The sequence below is a fragment of the Balearica regulorum genome, chromosome 20 (assembly GCF_011004875.1).
Source record: "Balearica regulorum gibbericeps isolate bBalReg1 chromosome 20, bBalReg1.pri, whole genome shotgun sequence".
Classification (NCBI taxonomy): Eukaryota; Metazoa; Chordata; class Aves; order Gruiformes; family Gruidae; genus Balearica; species Balearica regulorum.
Window position 1 is genome coordinate 1,021,505 of NC_046203.1, and position 21,426 is coordinate 1,042,930.

The 21,426-nt window shown below is 45.3% G+C and overlaps 1 protein-coding gene across 1 annotated transcript; it reads left to right on the plus strand.

The window, feature by feature from the left end:
* The first annotated feature begins 5 nt into the window (after positions 1-5).
* On the plus strand, positions 6-20,807 carry ADAMTS13 (ADAM metallopeptidase with thrombospondin type 1 motif 13). The gene is given in 40 exon segments (XM_075771963.1): positions 6-422; positions 738-804; positions 1,646-1,929; positions 2,125-2,266; positions 2,641-2,780; positions 3,540-3,623; positions 3,709-3,833; positions 4,618-4,764; positions 5,098-5,232; positions 5,788-5,938; positions 6,601-6,705; positions 7,182-7,333; positions 7,457-7,520; positions 8,069-8,195; positions 8,404-8,552; positions 9,910-9,966; positions 9,968-9,988; positions 9,990-10,032; positions 10,740-10,820; positions 11,092-11,273; positions 11,702-11,848; positions 13,546-13,584; positions 13,586-13,612; positions 13,614-13,672; positions 14,337-14,397; positions 14,399-14,521; positions 15,226-15,237; positions 15,239-15,344; positions 15,694-15,823; positions 16,844-17,048; positions 17,542-17,854; positions 18,228-18,374; positions 18,850-18,965; positions 18,968-19,028; positions 19,377-19,411; positions 19,413-19,505; positions 19,508-19,561; positions 19,846-19,878; positions 19,880-19,953; positions 19,955-20,807. Coding segments are annotated over 40 exon segments (4,215 nt in total). The 5' UTR covers positions 6-347; the 3' UTR covers positions 20,004-20,807.
* The last annotated feature ends 619 nt before the right edge of the window (positions 20,808-21,426 follow it).

The window sequence follows — 21,426 nt, forward strand, 5'->3', positions numbered from 1 at the left end:
TGTCAGGGCACAGGTTGAACAGCACGGAGCCCCTTGTCCCCCCCGCCCGAATCGCCCCTTGTGTCTTTGGCTGCAAAGACTGGCTCAAAGCTCGTTGTGGCTGCGCTCTTTGGCTGCAGTAAAGTTGCAAACATTGCGCAAAACCGCCCTCCCTCCAGCTGTTCCTGTAAAACCTCCGTCTGCAGGCCGTTCCCCCCGACTGCCCCTCTCTGCAGAGGATCAGCTCCCCTGTTTGTTTAAACCCTGCACTCTTCCCTTCCGCTCCACGTGATGCCTTGGGCCAAACATCGTCTTAATCACCCCTGGGCCGCCGCTGACTCCGCGGCGTTGGTTGCAACTCCTCCAGCATGATCGTCAGCTTGACGATCCGGGCTCTCGTGATGCTCCCCTTGGGCTTCTGCTGGCCGTCGGCTTTCCAAGAGGTGAGTTTGACCTCCAGAAAACGCAGTTTCCAGGAAGCCTTTCTTATTTCTAGGAAAAAAAAAAAAAAAAAGGAGACAACACAACGTGTTCTTAGCCAAAATCCATCAAACCTCGCTAATCAAGAAGATAAAGCTGTTTCCTCTGAGTGGCTGTTGTGCAGCCCATGCATAGTGCAAAATAAAGCCATGAGAACTTGGCATCGGTACTCGTTGAGTTGTCCGCTGGCGTTCCTTCCAGGTTAGGTTCAGTGAAGCGATAGTCTTGTATCCATTTGTTTTTCTTAAAAAAATGTAAAGCTATTCTTCTTCTTGCAGAAATTTCTCAGCGCTTTGGATGCGGAAGATGTTTTCTCTTATTTTGGAACCAGCTCAGTGTCTGATGGTATGCAGAGCTCCTTCTTTCTTGATTTTGGAACGTGTCTGTCAGTTTATTTCTAATCCCGTACATTTGATAATGCTAAGAACACTTATTAACGAACCCAGATCTGACAAGTATTTGCCATTTCTGAATCACATTGTTCAGTGAGGCAATCCATGTTTCAGTGTGAAAGCGGTTGAAGAACTGGGTCGATATTTAAAAATCTGCTGAAGGAGATATGATAAATCTTTTTGGACATTTCTCTTGCGGTCCTCTCTGAATTAGTATTTTTCTAGGAGATTAACGAATCCAGTTCTTCTGAGTGGTAAGCTTTAGACAAGAAATTTTAAAGAATGGCTTTAAATGCACTTGATAATTTTTTTGAAATAAACACGTGGAGGGACTGGCATTCTGGGTCTGGATTGATGGTAGTTCAGAGTAAAGATACGTTTTAAATTCTCAGATCCTTAAAGCAAGGATGTTGTCTACTTGTGATTTCACCTAGTGCTCATCCCACTGTCTCTGGATTATGATAATTCTCGCTTGGTAATACTAAATATCTGAGGAAGTAAAACCGTCTCAGTCTTTGTTAAATGAACTGTTCTGCTTACCAAGAGAGCAAAAGCACCGATAAATCAGGAGCCAGTTTCAGAGCTGTCGTCTGTTCCTAATCAGATTATCCTCACTTTGGAATACATGAAAGCATAGAAGTTCTTTGACTGTTGACACGATGACCCCCGAAAGACCACAGTTGTCATTTGGAGAGTATTTTTTCCTAGGGAGATAGATCATTGCATTTGTTTTCTGTGTATCATCACTCCTCATAACTGTTCCCCTTGTTCTGGTCTCGTTTCATTTCTTTCAGTACCTGAGTTTGTTATTGCTGAGCCAACTTGCCTTTGTAGAGAAGAACAGACGGGGCTGATGTCCTGTCGGATTCAACACTGCTCCATTGAGGCCTGGGGAGAACTCTATGCCTTTGAATTTCTTGAGGACCATGCCCTCCTTTCCTCTTCCTTTGTGAGCAAGCAAGTGGTGAACTCTTCCATTAGCTTACTGAAGCGATTCTCAGGCAACTGCTTTGCAGGTGGAAATCCACTGCAACCTCCCGGGGCGAAGTGCAGAGTCACTTACTGTGAAGGGCAGCTGGTGAGTACACACTGAACTTATTCTCACAAGCATTTACAGCCTTTGTAGGTTTGCGGCTTGATGCACCAGACGTGTGAACCATCCATTTAATAAATCTGAGCATTACAAAGGAGAAACAGGGAGGATATGGCATAGTTCTCCATCGATAGCAAATGTCTTTGGAATGACTCTGAGATGGAATTTCGTCTCCTTTAGCAAGGAGTCGTCATTGCAGATGAGGAAAAGATTCATATCAGACCTGTCAGAAGCAAAGATGTGGCCCTGCTGAACGACCTCAGCTTCTCCAGACCCCACATTCTCTACAGAAGTGCTGCAAGAGGGGAAAGTACTGCAAGAGGTAACGTACGTGGAGAGGAGGCCCTGTTTGTTCTGCTTGAAAAGCTGTCTCCTGGTACTGGGGCCACTTGCATGAACTGAGAGGAAAAATCTGTATCTACAAATATATGAGTATACTTGATAGACATTTCCCGTCTCACTGAGGTGTAAGTAGTGTGTTTTCATTTAGGTGTTTGTTATTTTGATAGCATAAGCATGTTATTAAGGATGCTGGCAAGTGAAAGAAACCAACAGAAGTGGGAAACCTGAGCAAGCAGCTGGAGGAGTGGTCTTCCAGCTGGATTATTCTAGTCTTTCAGGAAAAGAGAGCGGATCTGTAGGACCTTTTATGTTGTCTTACTTTTTAAACTCCCTGTGTCCCTTTGTTCTGTTCAGCTGGGCGGTTTCCTTCTCGCCTGCAGAAGAGGGCTGAGGGAGCTGTCAAACACTTGGAGCTGATGGTTGTAGCAGGTCCAGATGTTTACTTGTACCACAAAGAGGACACGGAACGATATATTCTTGCCAACCTGAACATTGTGAGTAGTTTTCTGTTTGGATTGCTGTCCCAGTGTGAGACATCACAGTGTCACAGGCAGACAGACCTCTGTGAGTACGCTTTCGGAGGTCTTTGTGGTTACCTGCTCCTAGTACAGAGCACTTCTGATCTGCAGGGTGTTCCTCTCCGCTTCTCTTGGCACTGCATGGCAAGTGTTCCCTGGTACAAGGAGCTGCACGAGGAAAAGTGGATGTTAGAAGCTTAAAGCCCATTTAGAAAATGTAGCTCTTCCTTTCCTTACTAATACTGTTATATGTCAGATACAGTATCAAGAGTTCTGTCACCAGAGCCTTGATCCAGTCCCTGACGCTTTCAGTGAGATTGAACCAGATCCACTGAATTAATCTTTCATTTTACATTTCGATGTTTTATTTCTATTACAGAGTTTCTCTAAATGTCTCCCTTTGCTATTATTAAGAATTTGTTTATACATTTTCTGTGTGCGTGTGTATTGCAAAAAACATCTTTAGTGTTCGCTCTCCTACCCTATGAAACTGTTTTCCATGCAGATTCTTCTCTCTGCTTCACAGTCTCTGAAAGTCTAACAACAGTTCTCGTCTGTTGACAGACTTATTTACATTTGTAGCACATACTTTAATGTTGTACTTCCCGGTGATTCTATAGTTGCCCTTTATGGTTACCAGGGGTGTTACCTTTGTAGTGAATGCAGCCCTGTTATTGTGAACAGGTAGTGGGAGTCACAGAACTTCTTTACGGGATCCTTTCTATCTCTTAACAGGGGGCAGAGCTGCTGAGAGACGCCTCGCTGGGTGCTCATTTCAGGGTTCATCTTATGCAAATGCTTGTTTTGAGAGAACCAGAGGTAAGCAGGGAGGATGATGTTCAAGTGTTGTCCAAGGGGTTGCTAAAAGCTGTATGAAATGTGCAAACATGCGCTTTCACTCTAGGCAGAGGTAAACATCACAACAAACATCACCTCCTCGCTGATCAGCGTTTGTGAGTGGAGCAAGAAGGTCAACCCCCAGAATGACTCTGACCCCCAGCATGCTGATGTTGTCCTCTACATCACCAGGTACTGAAGCTCCCCTGCCCTGGGAGGGCACTGGAAATGCAGCTGTTGGTGTCCAGCTGTCAGCACAGTGACAGTGATGTTACTGGGTCTTCCAGCAGTTTGGCATCACAGGGTCTTTGTAGATAAGTTCATTCTCCTGTTTGGGGTTGATTCTCCTGCCCTTGGTGTAATGCAGTTAATCAGAGGTGCTGTTTCTGAAGGAACTGGAATATTCCCCAAGGGGTGACCAGCCAGACTTGGGTGGACATTTTGTGCCTCCAGAGCAGCACAGCCAAACCCACTGCAGCTTTTTGTGGGCAGAAAAGTCAAACAGTAACTGGAAATGAAAACCCACTGGTGTTTTCTGCGGAAGATTACAGGTGCTACTCTGACTTAGACATTTTGCCTGACTTTCAGGCTCCTTTCTCTAAATTGCCTTGGCTAAATGTGTCGAAGGCAATCTTTTCTTGAGTGTAATGGCTTTGTTTGGGTGCTTTTTCCTCAGAGATGATGATACTGCTCTGTCTTTTGCAAATAGGATTAGGTCATTTTATTCTATTCTGCTTGTCTGGGGACATCAGGATTTTTTAAAGTAGAATCACCACAAATTTTGAACAGTGGGCACTTGCGGGACCCTACCGCTACCATCTTGCCCCAGGTTGCTCAATGTGTCAAAAGAAATGTTAGGTAGCTGGAGAAGTTAGATCAGGAAAGTGCAAATAAATTCAATTGAATGTCTAGACCTGACTTTATTAGCTGCAATCATTCTTTGCTCTTTCCTCTGTATCTGTCTCCCTTACTTTAGGTTTGACCTGGAGTTACCTGATGGGAACAAGGAGCTGCGTGGTGTGACTCAGTTAGGTGGAGTCTGCTCCTCCTTCTGGAGCTGTGTTATTACCCAGGACACGGGCTTTGACCTTGGAGTCACCATAGCCCATGAGATTGGGCACAGGTCAGTAGGAAAGCCCCAGAGTGGCCCAGTATGTATATTCAGGTAAAAACATTGCCCAGTTTAGGGGATTTTGAAGAAGGAGAAGGATCTCTTGGCATAGCAGGGAGTTTCCCATAGATTATTCAAAACCTTTGGAAAGAGTTCCTTGCATTTCTTGCATTCCTGCATGCTCTGTGACAATTAGAAGCTGCAAAGAGGAGAGAAAACGTTTGTGACAGCAGTAGAAGGAAAGGCTGCAGAGGGAGCTCAGTCCTTGCTTAGAGAAGAGAGACTCTGAGGGAACCCAGCCTCTGGGTTTCTTCTCCTCGGGGCACTGTGCTGCTTCTGTTGCAGTCTTGGAATCCCCCACGATGGTGAGGGGAATCGGTGCAGCAGCAGCGGTTACATCATGGGTTCAGCAGGAAACCACAACAGCATTGACCTCACCTGGTCGCAGTGCAGTCGAGAAGAGTTCCTGGCCTTTGTCAGGTAAGGGAATGGTTGAGTTCTGTGTGCCTGTGTGGGAGCGGTGCGCTGTGCTGGGACCTTAGGAGAGAGCAGGGAAAGACAAGGAGTAAAATAAAATACAATTCTTCGAAAATGAGGAACTGTGAAGTGCTTGGGGTTTGTTTATTTCTTAGCACTTGTGTCTGTTGCTGAGGTTAAACCCAGTTTTTGCTTCAAGTAGCTGGAAATTACTTTGGTTAGTGACTAACATGCCTGGGCTGTGTTGGACTCCTCAGACACTAGCTCAGCCTGGAAATTTTATTTAAAATGTCAGAGCATCTAGGTTTAAACAAGCATTGCGGGCTCTGAGCTGGCTGGGTGAAGAACAGGCATGAGTTTCTGTTATAACTTCAGCAGGGAATTATGAGCATCTCCAGGCAGCTGCTGCAGCTAAATCCATCACAGCCCACAGTAAGCATGTGTTGTCTGGGAAAGCAACAGCCAACTCCCAGAATGAAACTCAGCAGAAGTTTGCAAACATGTCATTGTCCTTACTGCCCACAGCTGGGAAAGTGTTATTTCTTATGTCTCTATCAGCACAGGCCAAACAAACTGCTTAAATGACCTGCCGGACATGGACGGCAGCATCCCTGGATGGAAGCCTGGCTTGTACTATGGAGCAGATGAGCAATGTAAAATAGCCTTTGGAAGCGTTGCCACAGCATGCACCTTTGCTGACAGCAATGTTGTAGGTAGAAAGTTTGTCTGTCTTGCTAGGGGCTAGGAGGGAAATGTTCTGGAGCCAAGATTCTGGAAAAGGGAGCTGGGGACACTTTTTACTATAAAGGGATGAAAGGTGCTTTCCTGCCACAGATTTCTTGGCAAAGAACAAACCCTCAAATGTTTTTAAAATGCTTCCCTTCTCTCTGTCACCTCCTTTGTCCACGTAAGTCTCCTTTAAAGTTTGCACAGTACCCAGAACCTTCTGTCCAAACAGGGGCCTGGCACTGCCAGTGCTGGGTACACCTACTCAGGGGAGTTGTGGGTCCTGTCTTGGGGAGCTCTTGGTCACTGGATCCCTTCAGCTTCCCCACTCTCACACAAGTCTGCATGGCTGAGAAATGCAGCATGGATAATATCTGCCATCTGGACATGTTTTGTTAATGAGGAAGCACTAAGGTGGGTGAAACTTGATTGCTTCAGCTGATCATCTAGTGTTACAGCTGGCAGTGCTGGCGTTCTGACCTGCCCAGAAGCAGGAGAAATGAAGGGACTTGCTTGTACTGTTGGGTAGCTGGGGGGAAACCAAACACCCAGGACATGCACCATTTCCACTGAGCAGCTTTTAGAACTGCTGTGTTGATGAGCCTAAGTTGCTCCCTGAACTCCCTGGTTTTCTTGTCACAGCAGGACGTATGTGAAGTTCTCTCATGCCACGTACAACCAGGAGACAAATCCAGCTGTACTCGGCTTCTTGTTCCCCTCTTGGATGGTACTGAGTGTGGAATCAATAAGGTAAGGAGGCTGCTGATCTGGTGGTCAGAAGCGGGTGTGGGTACCGTGGAGCCTGTTAGATAGCGAGCCATTGTTGGTGGCTGGAAGACATGTGGCACTCACTGTCCCTTGGCCAGGGAGCTAAGGCCAGACACTCCAGTTACAAACTGGTACCAGCTGATCTTGGTGTTTCTTCCTTGTCTCTATCTCTGTAGTTGCTTTGCAGGTCTCTAGCCTGATATCTGAGCTCTCCTACAAGGCTTTGCTTTCTGCTTGAAATGGCCTGTCAGCTCTTTGTTTGACCCCCAACCTCATGTTAGACTATAATGAGGAATGAGACTCATCTGGCCTCTTGTGAGAAGGTGCCTCATTCATCTTGGGATTCTCTGTTACAGTCTGGCCTGCAAAAAGATGGGGACTTGTGCCACCCTTGTAGATCCCAGCCCTGCTGGATTCATTGTGGTGCTGCTGCCAATTTTGTGTATTCTTGGTCTTAGTGGTGCTCGAAGGGACAGTGCAGCTCCCTGGAAGAACTGAACCCCATGGCTGTGGTCCATGGGCAGTGGTCTGGCTGGAGCCCCTTCTCCTCCTGCTCCCGCAGCTGCGGAGGTGGAGTTGTGATAAGGCAGCGGTTCTGTAATAACCCCAGGTAGGAGGTGGGGAGCTGGGGAGCTTGCAGTGCCTTTGGCTGGTCCAGGGCCATGGGGTCTGAGTCCTGCTCTTTGTTTGGGACAAATCTGCCTCTGAGGAGTTCTTTTCCTGTCATTTCCAGGCCTGCTTTTGGGGGGCAGGAATGCCATGGCACCGGCATCCAAGTGGAGATGTGCAATACTCAGGTAATGTAGCTGATGGTGGCATCTGAGCTTGTTTCTTAACACCGTTTCACCCTTTGAGAGCTGTATGGTCTGGGACTGTACTTCTCACAGCTGACTGCTCTGGGAAGGAGGAGTAAAGATCTGACATGTAGCCTCCATCTGTCTGATGACGGGAGAGGTATTTGTTGTGCTGTGTCTGAAGACAGCAGTATTATTTAATAGCATTGTTCACGTGTAATGAAGCATTTTCTTTTTGTCTGCATAGCAGGACAGACACTGAGAAAATAGTGACTCACTCAATGATAATTTTCTTCAGAGGGACATTCTTATATTGTTCCTGTTTTCCTTATCCATTTATTTTGTATAAATAGCAAAGATAGCAGCTTCCAAACACAATTATCTGCATATCCCGCAGCCTCCCTTTAAAGTGGTTTTCTTTATTTGCAGTTGTTTTGGTGTTTTACTTACCAGCCACTGTTTTCTGCCTGTAGCTAGTTGTTAAAATGCTGCTTGGGATTTGTGCTCAGTAAGTTCCTTTCATTACCCATACAATTCTCTCTGGGATGTAGGCCTGTTTGATGACCCAGCAGGACTTTATGGCTGAACAATGTGCAGCAACAAATTTCAAGCCACTGTATCTCACCGTAGAAACGTCATCCTTTTATACCTGGACTTCTGCTGTTGGCTTTGCCAAAGGTAAGGAAAGACTGAGAAACCGTGGGAGCACTCGTGAACCTGTTTGGACTCTGAAGTCAAAAGGCTGTTTCACCAATTATTTTAGTTTTCAGGTGAAACTTGGATATTCTTTCTGTCAGATCCTTTTGACTTCTTCCCGTTTCTTGGTGGTCAGCCGCATGCCTTTCTGAAAGAGTCACTCCTTTCTCCTCCTGCCTGCCTCCTCCAGGGGACATGCTATGCAAGCACATGTGCAGGGCCGTTGAAAACGAATTCATGGTAAGCCGCGAAGACAGTTTCATAGATGGAACCAGATGTGAGCAGGATGACTCTGAACACCACGGAGCTTTCAATCTGTGTGTAATGGGAAGCTGCAGAGTAAGTAACTGGGGACTCCAGGTGAACCCCCGATGTGTAATCTGCCCTAGAGGAGTCACTTTACTAAGAGCAGGGGGAAAAACAGGTCCCAAACAACAGAGTGAGCTCTTCTGAAAAGAAGAGAGTTGTTCTTGGCTTATTGGATGGAGTCCAGCAAATCTGCTGTTCTGTCTAGGCATCCAATGCCAATGGCCTCTAGATAAGCATTCTGCTAATTATGCAAGTATGTACGGCTATTCATCCCTAATCCAAGAAGCAATTGGTTTGTGGGTTAGTTTAGGAGACATTAGCTGTTCAGTTTGCATGGTATAAATAGCCCTAGAAAATGCTAACTCTGGAGAAAAGTCATGTGATTTGAACATACTGGGTCAGTGGCAAAATAAGGAGGAAAACCTGGAAATCATAACTTGATGAATTGATTGTTGCAGTATCACTAATGAAAACTGAAGCATAACTTTTTTTTTCTTCTGGATTGGATGAGAGAAAGGCATTTTTTCATGATGAACTTGAATATAACTCCCCCGCGCTGTCTGCATTTTAGTAACTGCTCAATGCTGACCCAGTTGTATGTTTTCTGTTGTTTCTTTACATTCCCAGAATACACTTTTAACATTTTATGTTTTTCTCATTATCCTCATGTTCACAAATGTTTTGTAATGCATTTCCACCTATTGAACAGCAGAGGGTGTAGGCATAATCTATTCTGATTTCTGCTGTTCTATTGGCAACAGTGATAAATATGTATGTTTATGGCAGCATCCAAGCCTGGGATCAGTGCCTCTAGCATAAATTCAACAGTTGCACATGTTTTGCTGCTAAGCCTGCTGAGATCCTCCTGTAGCTTTGTGTAAATTAGTCTTGTTCATGGGAATGAGGATAGAATCTCTTTTCTGAGCTCCATGGGATTGAAGGCCAGGTTGAAGGATGTGAGCCTGGGTTTGGGGAGGTAAAGATTCCTTTAGAACCTGCCATTCATATTTACTGTTCTCCTGGGCTTCCCCACCACCACCACTTTTTTTTTTTCTTTCTCCTTCCAGAAAGTGTCCGTAGAAGAGAGGGGATGCAGAGCCTTTGTTTTAGGTCACAGGAGAAGTCTTTCTGGGCTGCTGCTTATGGGAAAGAAAATATCACACGATTAATGAAACTTGTGCTCTCAGCTAAGACTTTCCAATCCCTGGCTTTGCATACTGCTGTATAGTGGTAGATGTAGATACAAATGCATTTTTGTCTATCTTGTCGTCTTAAATTTGAATTACAAATGGAAAAGGCAGTTTCAGGAATTCAGGCAGTGTTGCTTTCATTCACTTGTTTTCTTCTCAAAATAGACAAGTCTTGACAGACTCTCCCCTTTGCTCAGGCATTTGGGTGTGATGGCCAGATGGACTCCAAGAAGATAATGGACTCTTGCAAGGTCCTGTGGGGGTGATAATACTACCTTGCACCAAAGTGAGTGGATCTTACACAGAAGGAAAAGCTAAAGGTCTGTAATCCTCACCCTCAGGCTCAACATTATGGTACTGTTTGTACGCTGCGTATTTGTATGCATATTGAGTGTTCACAATGTTCTGTGTGAGTTCTTTTTTCTGCTTCTGCTTGATTTTTTTTTTATGGAGGATGTGGCAGTGGAGTTTGGGTTGTCAGCAGAAGAAGGCAGCTAAGATTTGTAGCAGGGAGGTAGCTGTTGTGTGGGCAGAGTGACTTTTTTGGTCATAGTTTCTCTGGACGTGGACCAGAAATGTAGCCATTTGAGAAGTCCAACAAATTACTGGGAGCTGTGTCAGATTCTTCCCAAGATGTTAAACATCCATTTGGGAACTGATCTAGCTCCTGCAGCATCACATATAGATATTAGCAGAGAACATAAAAAGAACAAAAGAAAGATGAGAACAGGACACAGAATGCAGATCAGTTTTGTTTGCTGTATTCACCAGCACTGTGTTTAAGCCAAGCTGATGAAGCTAAGGTCAGTGTGAATTTACCTCCTGGCCACCACTGTTTGTATCCTTACCCTTTTATATTAGCTATGTAACCCCTGTCTGCAATTAACCTTTGTTGCTGCCTGTAAGGCTTATCCTCCAATGGATAGCATGCTAGTAAGGTCAAGAGGGGTTGATCTGTAACCTCCAGCCTTTTCAAAAGAGGTACAGTGACAGAAGTGACCGTGTCTTCTTTCTTCCATCCTTCCAGAGTACGTTACATTTCTCTCCGTGCCTTACAACACCACCTTGGTCCATGTTACCAATCAGAGACCACTCTTCACACATTTGGGTGAGTTGAATGAAAAGGAGAGGAGGGACTACAGGCAGGGCTAAAACAAGCTTATAAAAACAAGAAAATGGAATTTGGGAGGAAAGTTCTTGATGATACAGTTTGTTTGTAGGATAGTCTCCAGTGGGAAGTGCTAGAAGCCATGCTTTTTGGGATGCCTGACTTAGATCAAACTGGTTCCAGCAAATGGGCAGTCTGTAGCTGTCAGCACCAGGGGATCCTGGTGACCATGTAATATCTCTTAACCTCGCTGCTACTTTTGCTCCTCTAGCTGTGAAGGTTAAAGGAGAGTATGTGGTTGCTGGAAAAGGAAAAATCTCGCTGAATGTCACCTATCCGTCGGTTCTGGAGGACAGCCAGATCAAATACAAAGTGTTTCTCACCAAGGACAACCTGCCAAGCCTGGAGGAAGTCCATGTGGATGGGCCAACACAGGAAGAAATTGAAATACAGGTAAATTAAAATAGCAGAGTTGGAATGGGGCCAGTCTGAACTGGCCAGGCTGAGTTTATGTAGCTCTACTGCAGTGCAGAATGCATGTCCAAGGCTGCTGGAGATGGTGGTCACTAAGAGTGATGGTGTTGCTCTTCTTGGGAAAGGTTGAGGGTTGGCTGCCCACAGGCCCTCTGCAGGTCTTGGGGGATGGTTGTGTGGGGGAAGGCATACTGAGTTAAACCTTTTGCTTGGCTTAGTCTTTTTTTTCAGTGCCCTGTGCACAGAATTCACAGAGTGAGTACTCTGACTGCATCTGGCAAGAACTGAGAGTCATATCTCTGAGGGTCAGGATTGGATGGAAAAGGGGGACTAGCTTCTCTTACCTCCATCCTAAGAAATGAGTCTGAGTTGATTTGTGCATTGACCGCGACTTTTTCCTTTACCAGGTCTTTCGAAGGTATTCAAAAGAATATGGCAATGCCACCAACCCGGACATCACCTTCAGCTATTTTGTCCCCAGAGAGAATCTGATGTATACGTGGGTTCCTCAGCAGGGGCCATGTTCAGTGACCTGTGGGGAAGGTGAGGCAGCAGTACTCAGTCTTTGGTTTTTACAGAGATCTGGGCAGGCTTCTAGTTTGGCTGGGTGGTAGTCAGATAGATCTTTACCCCGTGGGCTCTCCTGGGGTGACTGAAAGAAATGTGACGTCAGGGAGAGATACTTGGTTAGCACTTATTAACCAACTAAACTGAATTTAAAAGCAAATTGCTGAAAGCGAGCTGCAGTTGCCAGCTGAACCGAAGAAAAGAGTGGTACAGCTTTTGAGTTAAATTAGCAAATCAGCAAATGAGCTGAATCATCAAAATGATAGTGAAAAATGTTTGATCAGAAGAGGATTTTTAAATAGGTTTTAACTGAACTTTTGGTGTTTAAGACTAAATAATTTTCTCAGATTTTTCAAAGTTATTGAAGGCTGTAATTTGAAGTTGGCGAAACATCAAAAGTCTGAGACCAAAGTGGTATCTGGTGTCTAAAAGCCTCAGAGCTAATTATAAAAACTTCCCTTCTTAGAATTCTATTCCTGTGTCATGGCTAATCCTTTCTGTCTCCTGAAGAAATCATAATGCAGATTGTAACAGATCGCTCTGGTAGACGGTTCTGACATCTTGTTTACCAGATAATACAGATGACACTGGCAAGCCTCTCAAGACTTTTTATGACAAGAATTTTAGAAAAATACATTAACGAATACTTATGGAAGTCAATCTATAGGACTAGTTATGTCTGAAGAGCTTTTCTCCAGCAGATTCCCCAGGTGAACTGGTTGCTGAAACCCTGAAGTAAAGAACTCTAGGGCCTCCCAGCTAATGCAGTCATAAACAAAAAAAACCAGAAAGCTGGGACTTCAAATAACAGAATCTTGAGAATCTGAACTGAAATTGCATCTTGAGAGCTGAAAGCGATGCTCAGGCCCTCCTTACCAATAGGCATTATTTGAAAACAAGGAAGGTAGTGAAAAGATAACATTGCTGATTGATTCTTGACATTTGCTTCTCAGGGTCATGCTCTTTGAGATTCAGGAATGCCTGTCTCTCTTTGTGGGTAGCTCATCAAAGGAGATTCTTTACAGCTTTGCATGTAACTTTTTTGAGTTTGGATTTTCACCTGCTTTACCTCTTAGCTTCAGTATTGTTAAAAATCTTGTTTATAGCTGTAGTTTATGAATACTTAATTTCTGGCATGCCACAGGCACTGCAAGTCTGCAGTTTCTCTGCAGTTTCGGATATTGATGATCACTTTGAGGACACTGGCACACTGCTGTCTGCTGTGCAAAGACGGTATCATGATATTACATGATTAGCTCTACAGAATGTCATTTAAAAATGGCTGACTGCTAGAGCTTATTGTCAGCAACCTGTCCCTCATCAGTCAGACATCAAGATCATTAGAAGTAATTTTGGACCAAATTATGACTGATAGCCTTGTTCTTGCAAACAGCCAGTTTAGAGCATCTTTCCATTTTGTCAGTGGATTATCCATCAACTTCTCATCTTCTGGGGTGTTCATCTTGGAAGGTCACTTTAAAACTCATGAGGAAACGTTATATCAGAAATAAGGGGGTTGTGTGTTTACAGAAAGTCTGTATTCCCAAATATGCCATTTTTCCTACACAGATAATTTGATTAAGAGAAATTACAGCATCTTCCTAGCATAATAGAGGTGAACTGTTCACCTTTGTTTATGACTTTCTTTTCTTTCTTTTCCTTTCGTATCCAGGGATACGACCAGGTGGATCATGTGTGCTTTGACCAGACAAAGAATGAAATAAACAGAGGATCAGTGGTGTCTGGAGCTCCCCGCAGCCCCTTTCAGAGGGCAGGCCCTGTGCCGTGGAGCCGTGCCTGTACAGGTTGGTGTTCCTGGAAGTTCGGCTGAATTCTTGCTTCACTTGTCATTTTCCTCTGCCAGCTAACCCAGTCTCTGTGGTCTCATTTGCATTGTGCAAAGGTGGAAAAAAGAGGAGAGGTATGAAGTAGTTTCTTCCTAATTATAATGGTATAGCAGATCCCAAACATGTTCTGTCTTTCCTGGTACCATGAGGTAATTGAGATGTCAGCTGAATGAATGGGAGATAGTCCTTCTGATGTTTTACAGTAGTCTGCTAAATGGAAATACTTTGGGGGCATGGCCAGAAGAAGACGTCTGCTTACGTCCTTTCCAAGATTGTGCCAACAAAGATTTGATCTTACTGTGGTCAGACCCTTGTGTTATTAGACTGGAAAGAGGACCGAGAGCCAAGTCTGCCCAGACATTGATCTCATTTTAGTGTTTAATAAAAAGTGATTATACTGTGAACTATAGATCTTTAGCTTAGGTTGCTTTTAGTCCTAGAGAGCTGTTGGTGCAAGGATTTACATTTCCAGCAGTTGTCCTCTCAATCACATCCAGACATGGCTCTTTAAATAGAGAAGCTGAATATTCTCTATGACCCATTTCTGTATTCAGTGGCATGAGAAAATGAACCTCCGTGATTCAGAAGAGAAATAGGGTGATACAATTACTTCCCATTTAGGTGGAAGATATCAACAGGTAGATGAATGCTCTGCTGTCTGTGGAACCGGAGTTGCCCAGCAGAATTTGGACCTGTGTTCAGTTTCGTGATGGATTGGAGACTGTTGTGGATGGACAGCTTGTGCCCAGCAGAAGCAAAACCCTCTCCGTTGTGCCATGTGTGGTTAATGTCTGCCCTTTAGGCTGGGACAAAGTGAGTTTATTGGCTTTGGCTTGTTTCAGAAGTCTCACTGGAAGCTTTGCAGGAGGCTTTCCGGTTATGAAGAAACCACCTTATTACTGAAGTCTGGGGAGGGTGGGTTTATACCAAGGATATCTTGCCAGTTAAAGGTTCATCCTGTCACTTTAGAAAGCTCCTGTCCCTCTTAATGCTGCTGGATGAATCCGTTTATAGTGGTGGATTGCTTAGGGCAACTGTTGACTATGTTCCTCCTTAGTTTCTCCTCACAGAGTCCAACAAAAGCCGAAGAAACAGAAATAACCCCTGATCCACTGGTAAATACCTCGCTGTCAGAGGTTGTGACATGGTAGGGAGGATTGCTAGCAGGGAAAAGGGCTTCTCAGCACGGGATCCACTGGTCCAAATCTGTACTGGGGAGCCACTGCCAGGTGTGCATTTACAGATGGGGAAGAGGCTGCCATTAGGCATCTCCAGTCTCGGGTATATCTCTTCAGGTAGTGTGAATTGGGAGGGGTCTTGGCTGTTGGATGTCCTTAGCTATTCCTAATACATGTTCTGCAAAAATGGAGAAAGTGCTTAAATGTTTCCTCTTTCTTCAGTGACAGCAAATATGTTGTAGGCTTGATCTGGAGGTATCCCCCGGCTTCATTAGATCGAGACCAATGTGGAGAAGCAGGTGCCAATGTCAGTCTGGGTCTTTTTGCTCTGTTTCTGAGGAGGAAGACGCAACACTTGCTTCAGGTTTCGGAGTCACTTGGGCGTATCCAACTGGAAAATCAGACCGTGTATGTCTGGATCCCTCTAGCTGGAGAGTGTTCCGTCTCTTGTGGTAGAGGTTGAGATCTTTTCAGTGTTGCAGGGAAATATTACTTGGCTGTAGGTGTGAGCTCAGCGCCTAGGAACCTCAGGGACCTAGTCCTTTTCCCCTCTACAGTTCTAAATGCCTGTGTAGCTGTGGTCACAATTTTTTTGAGTCTGGAAGAGGCAAGGAGGCCTGGCTCAGGGAGTAGTTTAGAGGGCTGGCTGGCTGCCGCTGTGTTCCAGAGTTGGGGGGATGAGTGCAATAAGTGTGCCTGGCGCTCAGGCAGTTTGCTTGTTTTGTACATGCACATGCGACTGACACGGTATGGCTTATTTTCAAGCCTTGCATGCATGCCATGCTGTAAGATTGCTTCCCTTTCTAGGTAAGACTCAGCTACAGTACATATGTGTGTCTTTTGACACCAAAGAAGAAACCCAAGAAGAAAACTGTCATCCAGTGCCAAAGCCAGAGAGCAGGATGGAAGTCTGCGATCTCAGTCCCTGCCCACCAAGGTAAAGCAGTTACCAGGAGATAACGAGCCAGTGAGAGGTCTTATCTTCCTCTCTCTATGTCCAGGGACATGGCAAAGTAAGGGTCAAGCTACCCTGAGGATGTTATCTTCCTCTCCCCTGCTTTGAAAGGCCAGCCAACTGCAAAAACAGTAGCAGTGGTCCAAACTTGGCAAACTCAGTCTTTCCTGGGCTGGTATATTCTCCAGCAGAACTAAGTGAAGTCTTTGAAGATTGAGTCTAGGGAAAACCTGAAAGCCTCTTGATCCCTTATTACCCTCGGGAAGTAGGAAGAAAACCATACCTACAAAAGATGGTGACACATTTGCCAGCTGCACAGTTTCCACACAGCATCAAGAAAAGTAGCTCGAATGAAATGTTCTATGAATCTGGGATAGCTGCTCTGAGAACAGAAGAAAATGGATGGCACTTTCCACAGGATTTATGGTATTGCAGGCTGCACTCAGTGGGGTGACTGGTGATGTCTCAAACATGAACCAGTGTGTATATGTGCATTAACACAATTCCAGGTGTACTTCCATAGGCTGGTTTCACTTAAAATTGAGGGAAGATGGGTAACAGCTGGAGGTATCACTGATGGCTGCATTGTTCCCAGATGGCATTACAAAATGGGCTCATGCAGTTTCTGATCTGACTGTTCAGTGGTGTGTGTTTTGGAGGGAGATAAGATTGTTTTTGCAGTTAAGCTTGTGTATGTCACCCTGGGGAAGACTAATAGATGCAGAGTAAGATGCAATGTATATTTTGAGGCTTTGGACTTCTCGCAAAATGCAAATGCCCTCTGGGTCCAACTCCAAACCTGCTCCAGACTGCCCAGCCTTGTTTCAAAGGCTGCCTCGTAAGTGCTGTAGGCAGCAAAGGCTGTGAGGTGGAGGGGTGAAGAAAGCAGCTGAGAAGCAGAAGGCGGAAGGATGAGGGAGTTGCGGTGCATTCTCTACAGTGAGAGATAGTAGAGGGTGGGGATTCATCACTAACATTTTTTTCTCCTCCTTGTCCTGTCAGATGGAAGGTAACCCCAGCTGGCCCTTGTTCCTCCAGCTGTGGGCTCGGCTTAGCTGTTCAGCTGGTCACCTGTGTGCAGATTCACCAAGGCAAAGAGATTTTGCTGGAGGAGCGTTTGTGTCCTGTGGCAGAGAAGCCCCTTACCAGCATCCCCTGTGTCATCCGAATGTGCTCTTATGAATGGATCTTCAGCGAGTGGACAGAGGTATCTGCTCCTGTTCAGACACAGCACTTGATGTCTAGTGCAGCAGTTTTATAGCCACTCACTTCCCTAAAGCATGCAGGGGAGAAACACCACTTCTGCCTTGTTTAGTTACTTCCCACAGAAATGCTAAACTCTTTCTAGGGATGTTTTCCATCTTTTCCACTGCCCTGTGTTTAGCAGCCGTAGGTTTGCTTTCCGCATTTCTCAGCTCAGGTTTTGGCTGCAGTTTAAAAATGGTCCTTGGCATGTTTTCTTCTGGAATGTAGATCTTTTTGGATTTTTTGGGAAGTGTTCTGCAATTCAAAGATATAGTTTGGAAGATCCACTGGGAGACGGCCCATCTTATAGCAGATGAAACTAGAGCACTGAAAGGGCAAGTGATAAAACAGCATCAGTGATCAGCCCCCCAGATCATGCCTGAGCCAATAAATATAGATTTCTAAATACCAACTGAAACACATGTATAAAGGCCTGTGGGTTTCTTCCTCTGCAGTGTTCAACTTCGTGTGGGAATGGCATTCAGACACGGCAGGATTTCTGCCTCAACCTGCTAACCCGTAAGCACGTGAACCCCATCTTCTGCAGGCGCTTCCCCAAGGCCATTGTGGTACGTGGCTGCTCTGCAGGGCCCTGTCCTGAGCCAGTGGTGGGAACCAGGTCCCATGGAGCAGGACTGCAGACAGTGACACCGGCCGCGCATCTGACAACAGCTGCAACCGCCAAAGAGGCGAGATACAAGGACTTGGATCTTTCTCCATCTGCTGTGCCAGCTGTGCCTCGGGAACAGACAAAAGAGACCAGTGGAGGTGAGGAGGATGCTACCAAAAAGTAGAGATAGGTGCTTACTGTGTGCAGCTGGTTGTGGTGACCCTACTGCCATGCAGGGACAGGAACATGGGAGGGAATACTCCTGGTTGGGAGGGGCAACACGCTGTTCCTTCCAGCATGCCATGAGCTGTCCATGTTGTCTGAACTAGGTGCAATGACTTCCCTGGGCTTCCCAAAGCTCTGTTGACTTGGAACTCCTCTGGGCAGCAACTGACTCTTCCCATGCTGCACTCAGAAGATGGGCGCACTGTTGGCACTTGACTGTTCATTGTGCCACGAGGGGAATGGGAATTGTGTTTCAGCGGCTGTAGTTCCCTGTGGATGTGTTTCTCACCTGTCTCTGCTGTGCAGGTGTCTGTGGAAGGCTCTTTCTTAATGCCACCGGGGTCATCAACATGACGGGTGTAGACAGCAGCGACTGCACTGTGGCCATCGGACGTCCTCTTGGGGAGGAGATAACAATCAGCGTCCTGGAGAGCTCCCTCAACTGCAGTGCAGGTACCGCCCAGGGCGTACTGGGGACTAGCCTGGCCCTTTGGGAATTCTGCACCTCGTTTGCCTGCCCGCCTTTGGTGCCCTGAGTGGTTCTAGCTGCCTCGGAGGCTGTGTAACCTCTGAAACTGTTGCACAAGTTTTTCTGTCCTGCCAAGTCTTTGCCAGATGGGACTAAATGAAGATGATTCCTTTCCTCCCCTTTCGTAATGGTTTCTTACCTGTTTTGTTGACAGATAGGAGATGAAAGGTGTTGATGGGGTTAAAGAAGCTGCTTGCTTTGGCCTGTTATAAACTCTCTCTGTAATATACCCCCCTTGCTGGAATCAATACAGTTAGATTAGTTAACTGGACTGTTTTCACGACAGATTTTGATAAGGAAAACACGCAGAAATTACTTGATTCCAGATCTATATAAGATAGGTTGCCTCATTTTACTTAAAGTAAAAGTGTTTCTGGTCCCTGTGCTCATCCATTCCAGGTGAGGTAGTGCTGTTTTCTGGGCGAATGATGTGGCGGACAGGCTGCAGGAAGCTCCCTTTGTCACTGATAAATTCCAGAACGAATACACTGATTGTGAAACAGCGTGTTTTGCTTGCCAGGAAACGGGGGTCATTCTTCAGTACAACAGCAGAACTGCAACTAAAAAATACTACCAAGGTACTTCACTGAAAGCTTTGCTGTTGCGTTAGATTAAGGCACCCATGATAAGGCCCCACAAGTGTTCCATGGATCGTGGTTGCCTGTGCAAATCTATGGAAACCTTGCTTCATTTTTAGCAGCTAATAGCCCCTTCTTGAGGACTGTTGGAATTAATATGGCTTGTGAACTACCCCTCTGTTTTAAAGGCAAACCCCCCTGCAGGTGTTTGCTGATGCTTGGAGGTTCCCAGATGAAAAATCCTTAGAGAAACTTCTCTGCCTGTGTTTAATTTAAATGAATTCTTTCTTGGAGATGCTGGACACTTCTCTAAATCATTTTCTTTTCTGCTCCCTTTCCCCATCTCAGATTGTGACAAGCAGCTGTTTGGTCCCCAAGGTGAAAATAGTGAATCCTGTGCAATTGCCTGATCAAAGGGAAGTAGTGTGTCGGACCTTCATCAATGTGCCTCCTCGGAATCGCATAGCTATCCGCGCCCCTATATATTGACCTGGGGCAATGAGAGCAACCAGACGCATTTTAATTACATCTTGGTGAGTCGGAAACCTAAAGGGGATAGTTTGGACAAGTACGGACCCTCCTTATTAGACGTTTCCATCCAGATGCAAATTCAGTCACAAATCCTAGAGGGTCAGACTCTGATCTCTATTATGTAAATGTAGATGTGAATGAGCACTACTGATGTCTCCTGTATTTCTTCTAACCTTTGTATAGCGCAGCTTTTCCCTGAGTGACCAATTGGCCAAGACCCCAGTATTTCGTGGGTGCTTCGCTTGTAGGCTGCTGTGATATAATGCTTCTGTCTGTCTTTACGCAGGTCCGTGATGTAAGCACCATGAAGACAATGGTGTTTCCGTGGGAAACAGCAGTTCTTCTGGCAATCAACAGGAAGCCAAGCTGAAATTGAATTTCATGAAATGTTAAGGAAACCAAACCAGTTTCTGGGCTGAATATCATGCTATTGAGCCCAAATAAAAGGGGCCAGGGCCACTGCACTGAGGAAGGCCGTGGTCCAGTTAGTCACTGCTGCCTGTTTCCACTGCTCAAGGTCACATGAGTCCACTTAACCTTTTTGCAACTGCTCCCCTATCTACTGAGTAAGAACAATACTATCTACTGACTCTTTTGGGATCTTAGTTAATATTTATAAAGATTATGCAAAAGACATGTAACTACCAAATGTTTAGCAAATATTTCTCATAGGTACTTTGTCTGGGCCGATTGGTACTAACGCAGTTTGCATGTGTGTAGTTAGTGACTTGGACCGCTGAAGTCTCAGGGTCCTGCTTCTGTAATGTACTGTGACCTTTTCGGATGGTCATTTCATTTCTTGGTGGCTTCAGTGTCCCATTAGGAACCTCTGTATACCACGATTACCTACGATTATGGTTTTAACCATGAAGTTCGCTCTCCTGTGGTGTAAAAGCCCCTTAAAACTGAAGCCCATTGAAATTCTGGAATGTTATAAAGAAGGCAAAGATGCGTATGAGGGCGAAACTGCTAGCACAAGAAGATCAGTACACGTGTGAGGGCAAGACAGTTTCTTTGCCCAGGAGGGTGGTGCAGCACTAGGACAGGTCACTCGAAAAGCTTGAAATGTTTTCGGGAGCTGCTCGACCAAGGCACGACTGGCCTGGTCCCAGCCCTGGTGGCAGCTGGCTTTTATGTGGGAGGACTAAATGACATCCAGAGGGCCCTCCCCAGCCACCCCTTCTGTGGTTCTGCTGGTGATACCAGTATTTCTTTTCTATGGGAAAATAAAAGAATTCCGTCTCAATCATGAGTTTGGTGCCAAGACGTATTTACTCAGATATGAACAGTAGCTGTGCTATTAATCTGCTTGTATCTTCATCTCACAGGAAACTGTGCAATGAGAGATTGTTGAGACTGCATGATACAAGTTGTAGCAGGAAGAGGTATTTTAGAGCAGTGACAAATATTCACTCAAGTTTGATTTAAATACATTTTTTTAGGTTGTTTTTACTTAATATCTTGAACATTTAATATCTTAAAACATTGGACCGTGCTTGGTCCAAATCTGTCATCCTCCTCAAAATCACAATATACTGCTTAAGGGGTCTTTTCCGCACCTGGAGCCTGGCTGGACCACATCTGCCCTTGCTCTTCATGCTGGATGCAATAAATGGTTCTGCCTGGGAAGTTTTAACCCTGCTTCTGCTTTCTTTCAGTTGAGTTTCTCTGACATCTTTTTACAACCGCAAAAATCTTATTTTCTTCTGTTTTCTTAATAGTTGTTTTTTGCTGGTTAAGCCCGAAGTTTTTTTTGCTTGCCAGCCTCCAGATTTACGTTCCATTCCTGGAAGAGCTAGAAAGTAGATTCTTGAAGCAAGATCCTCGAGGAGCTGGATATATCGGCTATCCCACCGCAGTGCGTGGG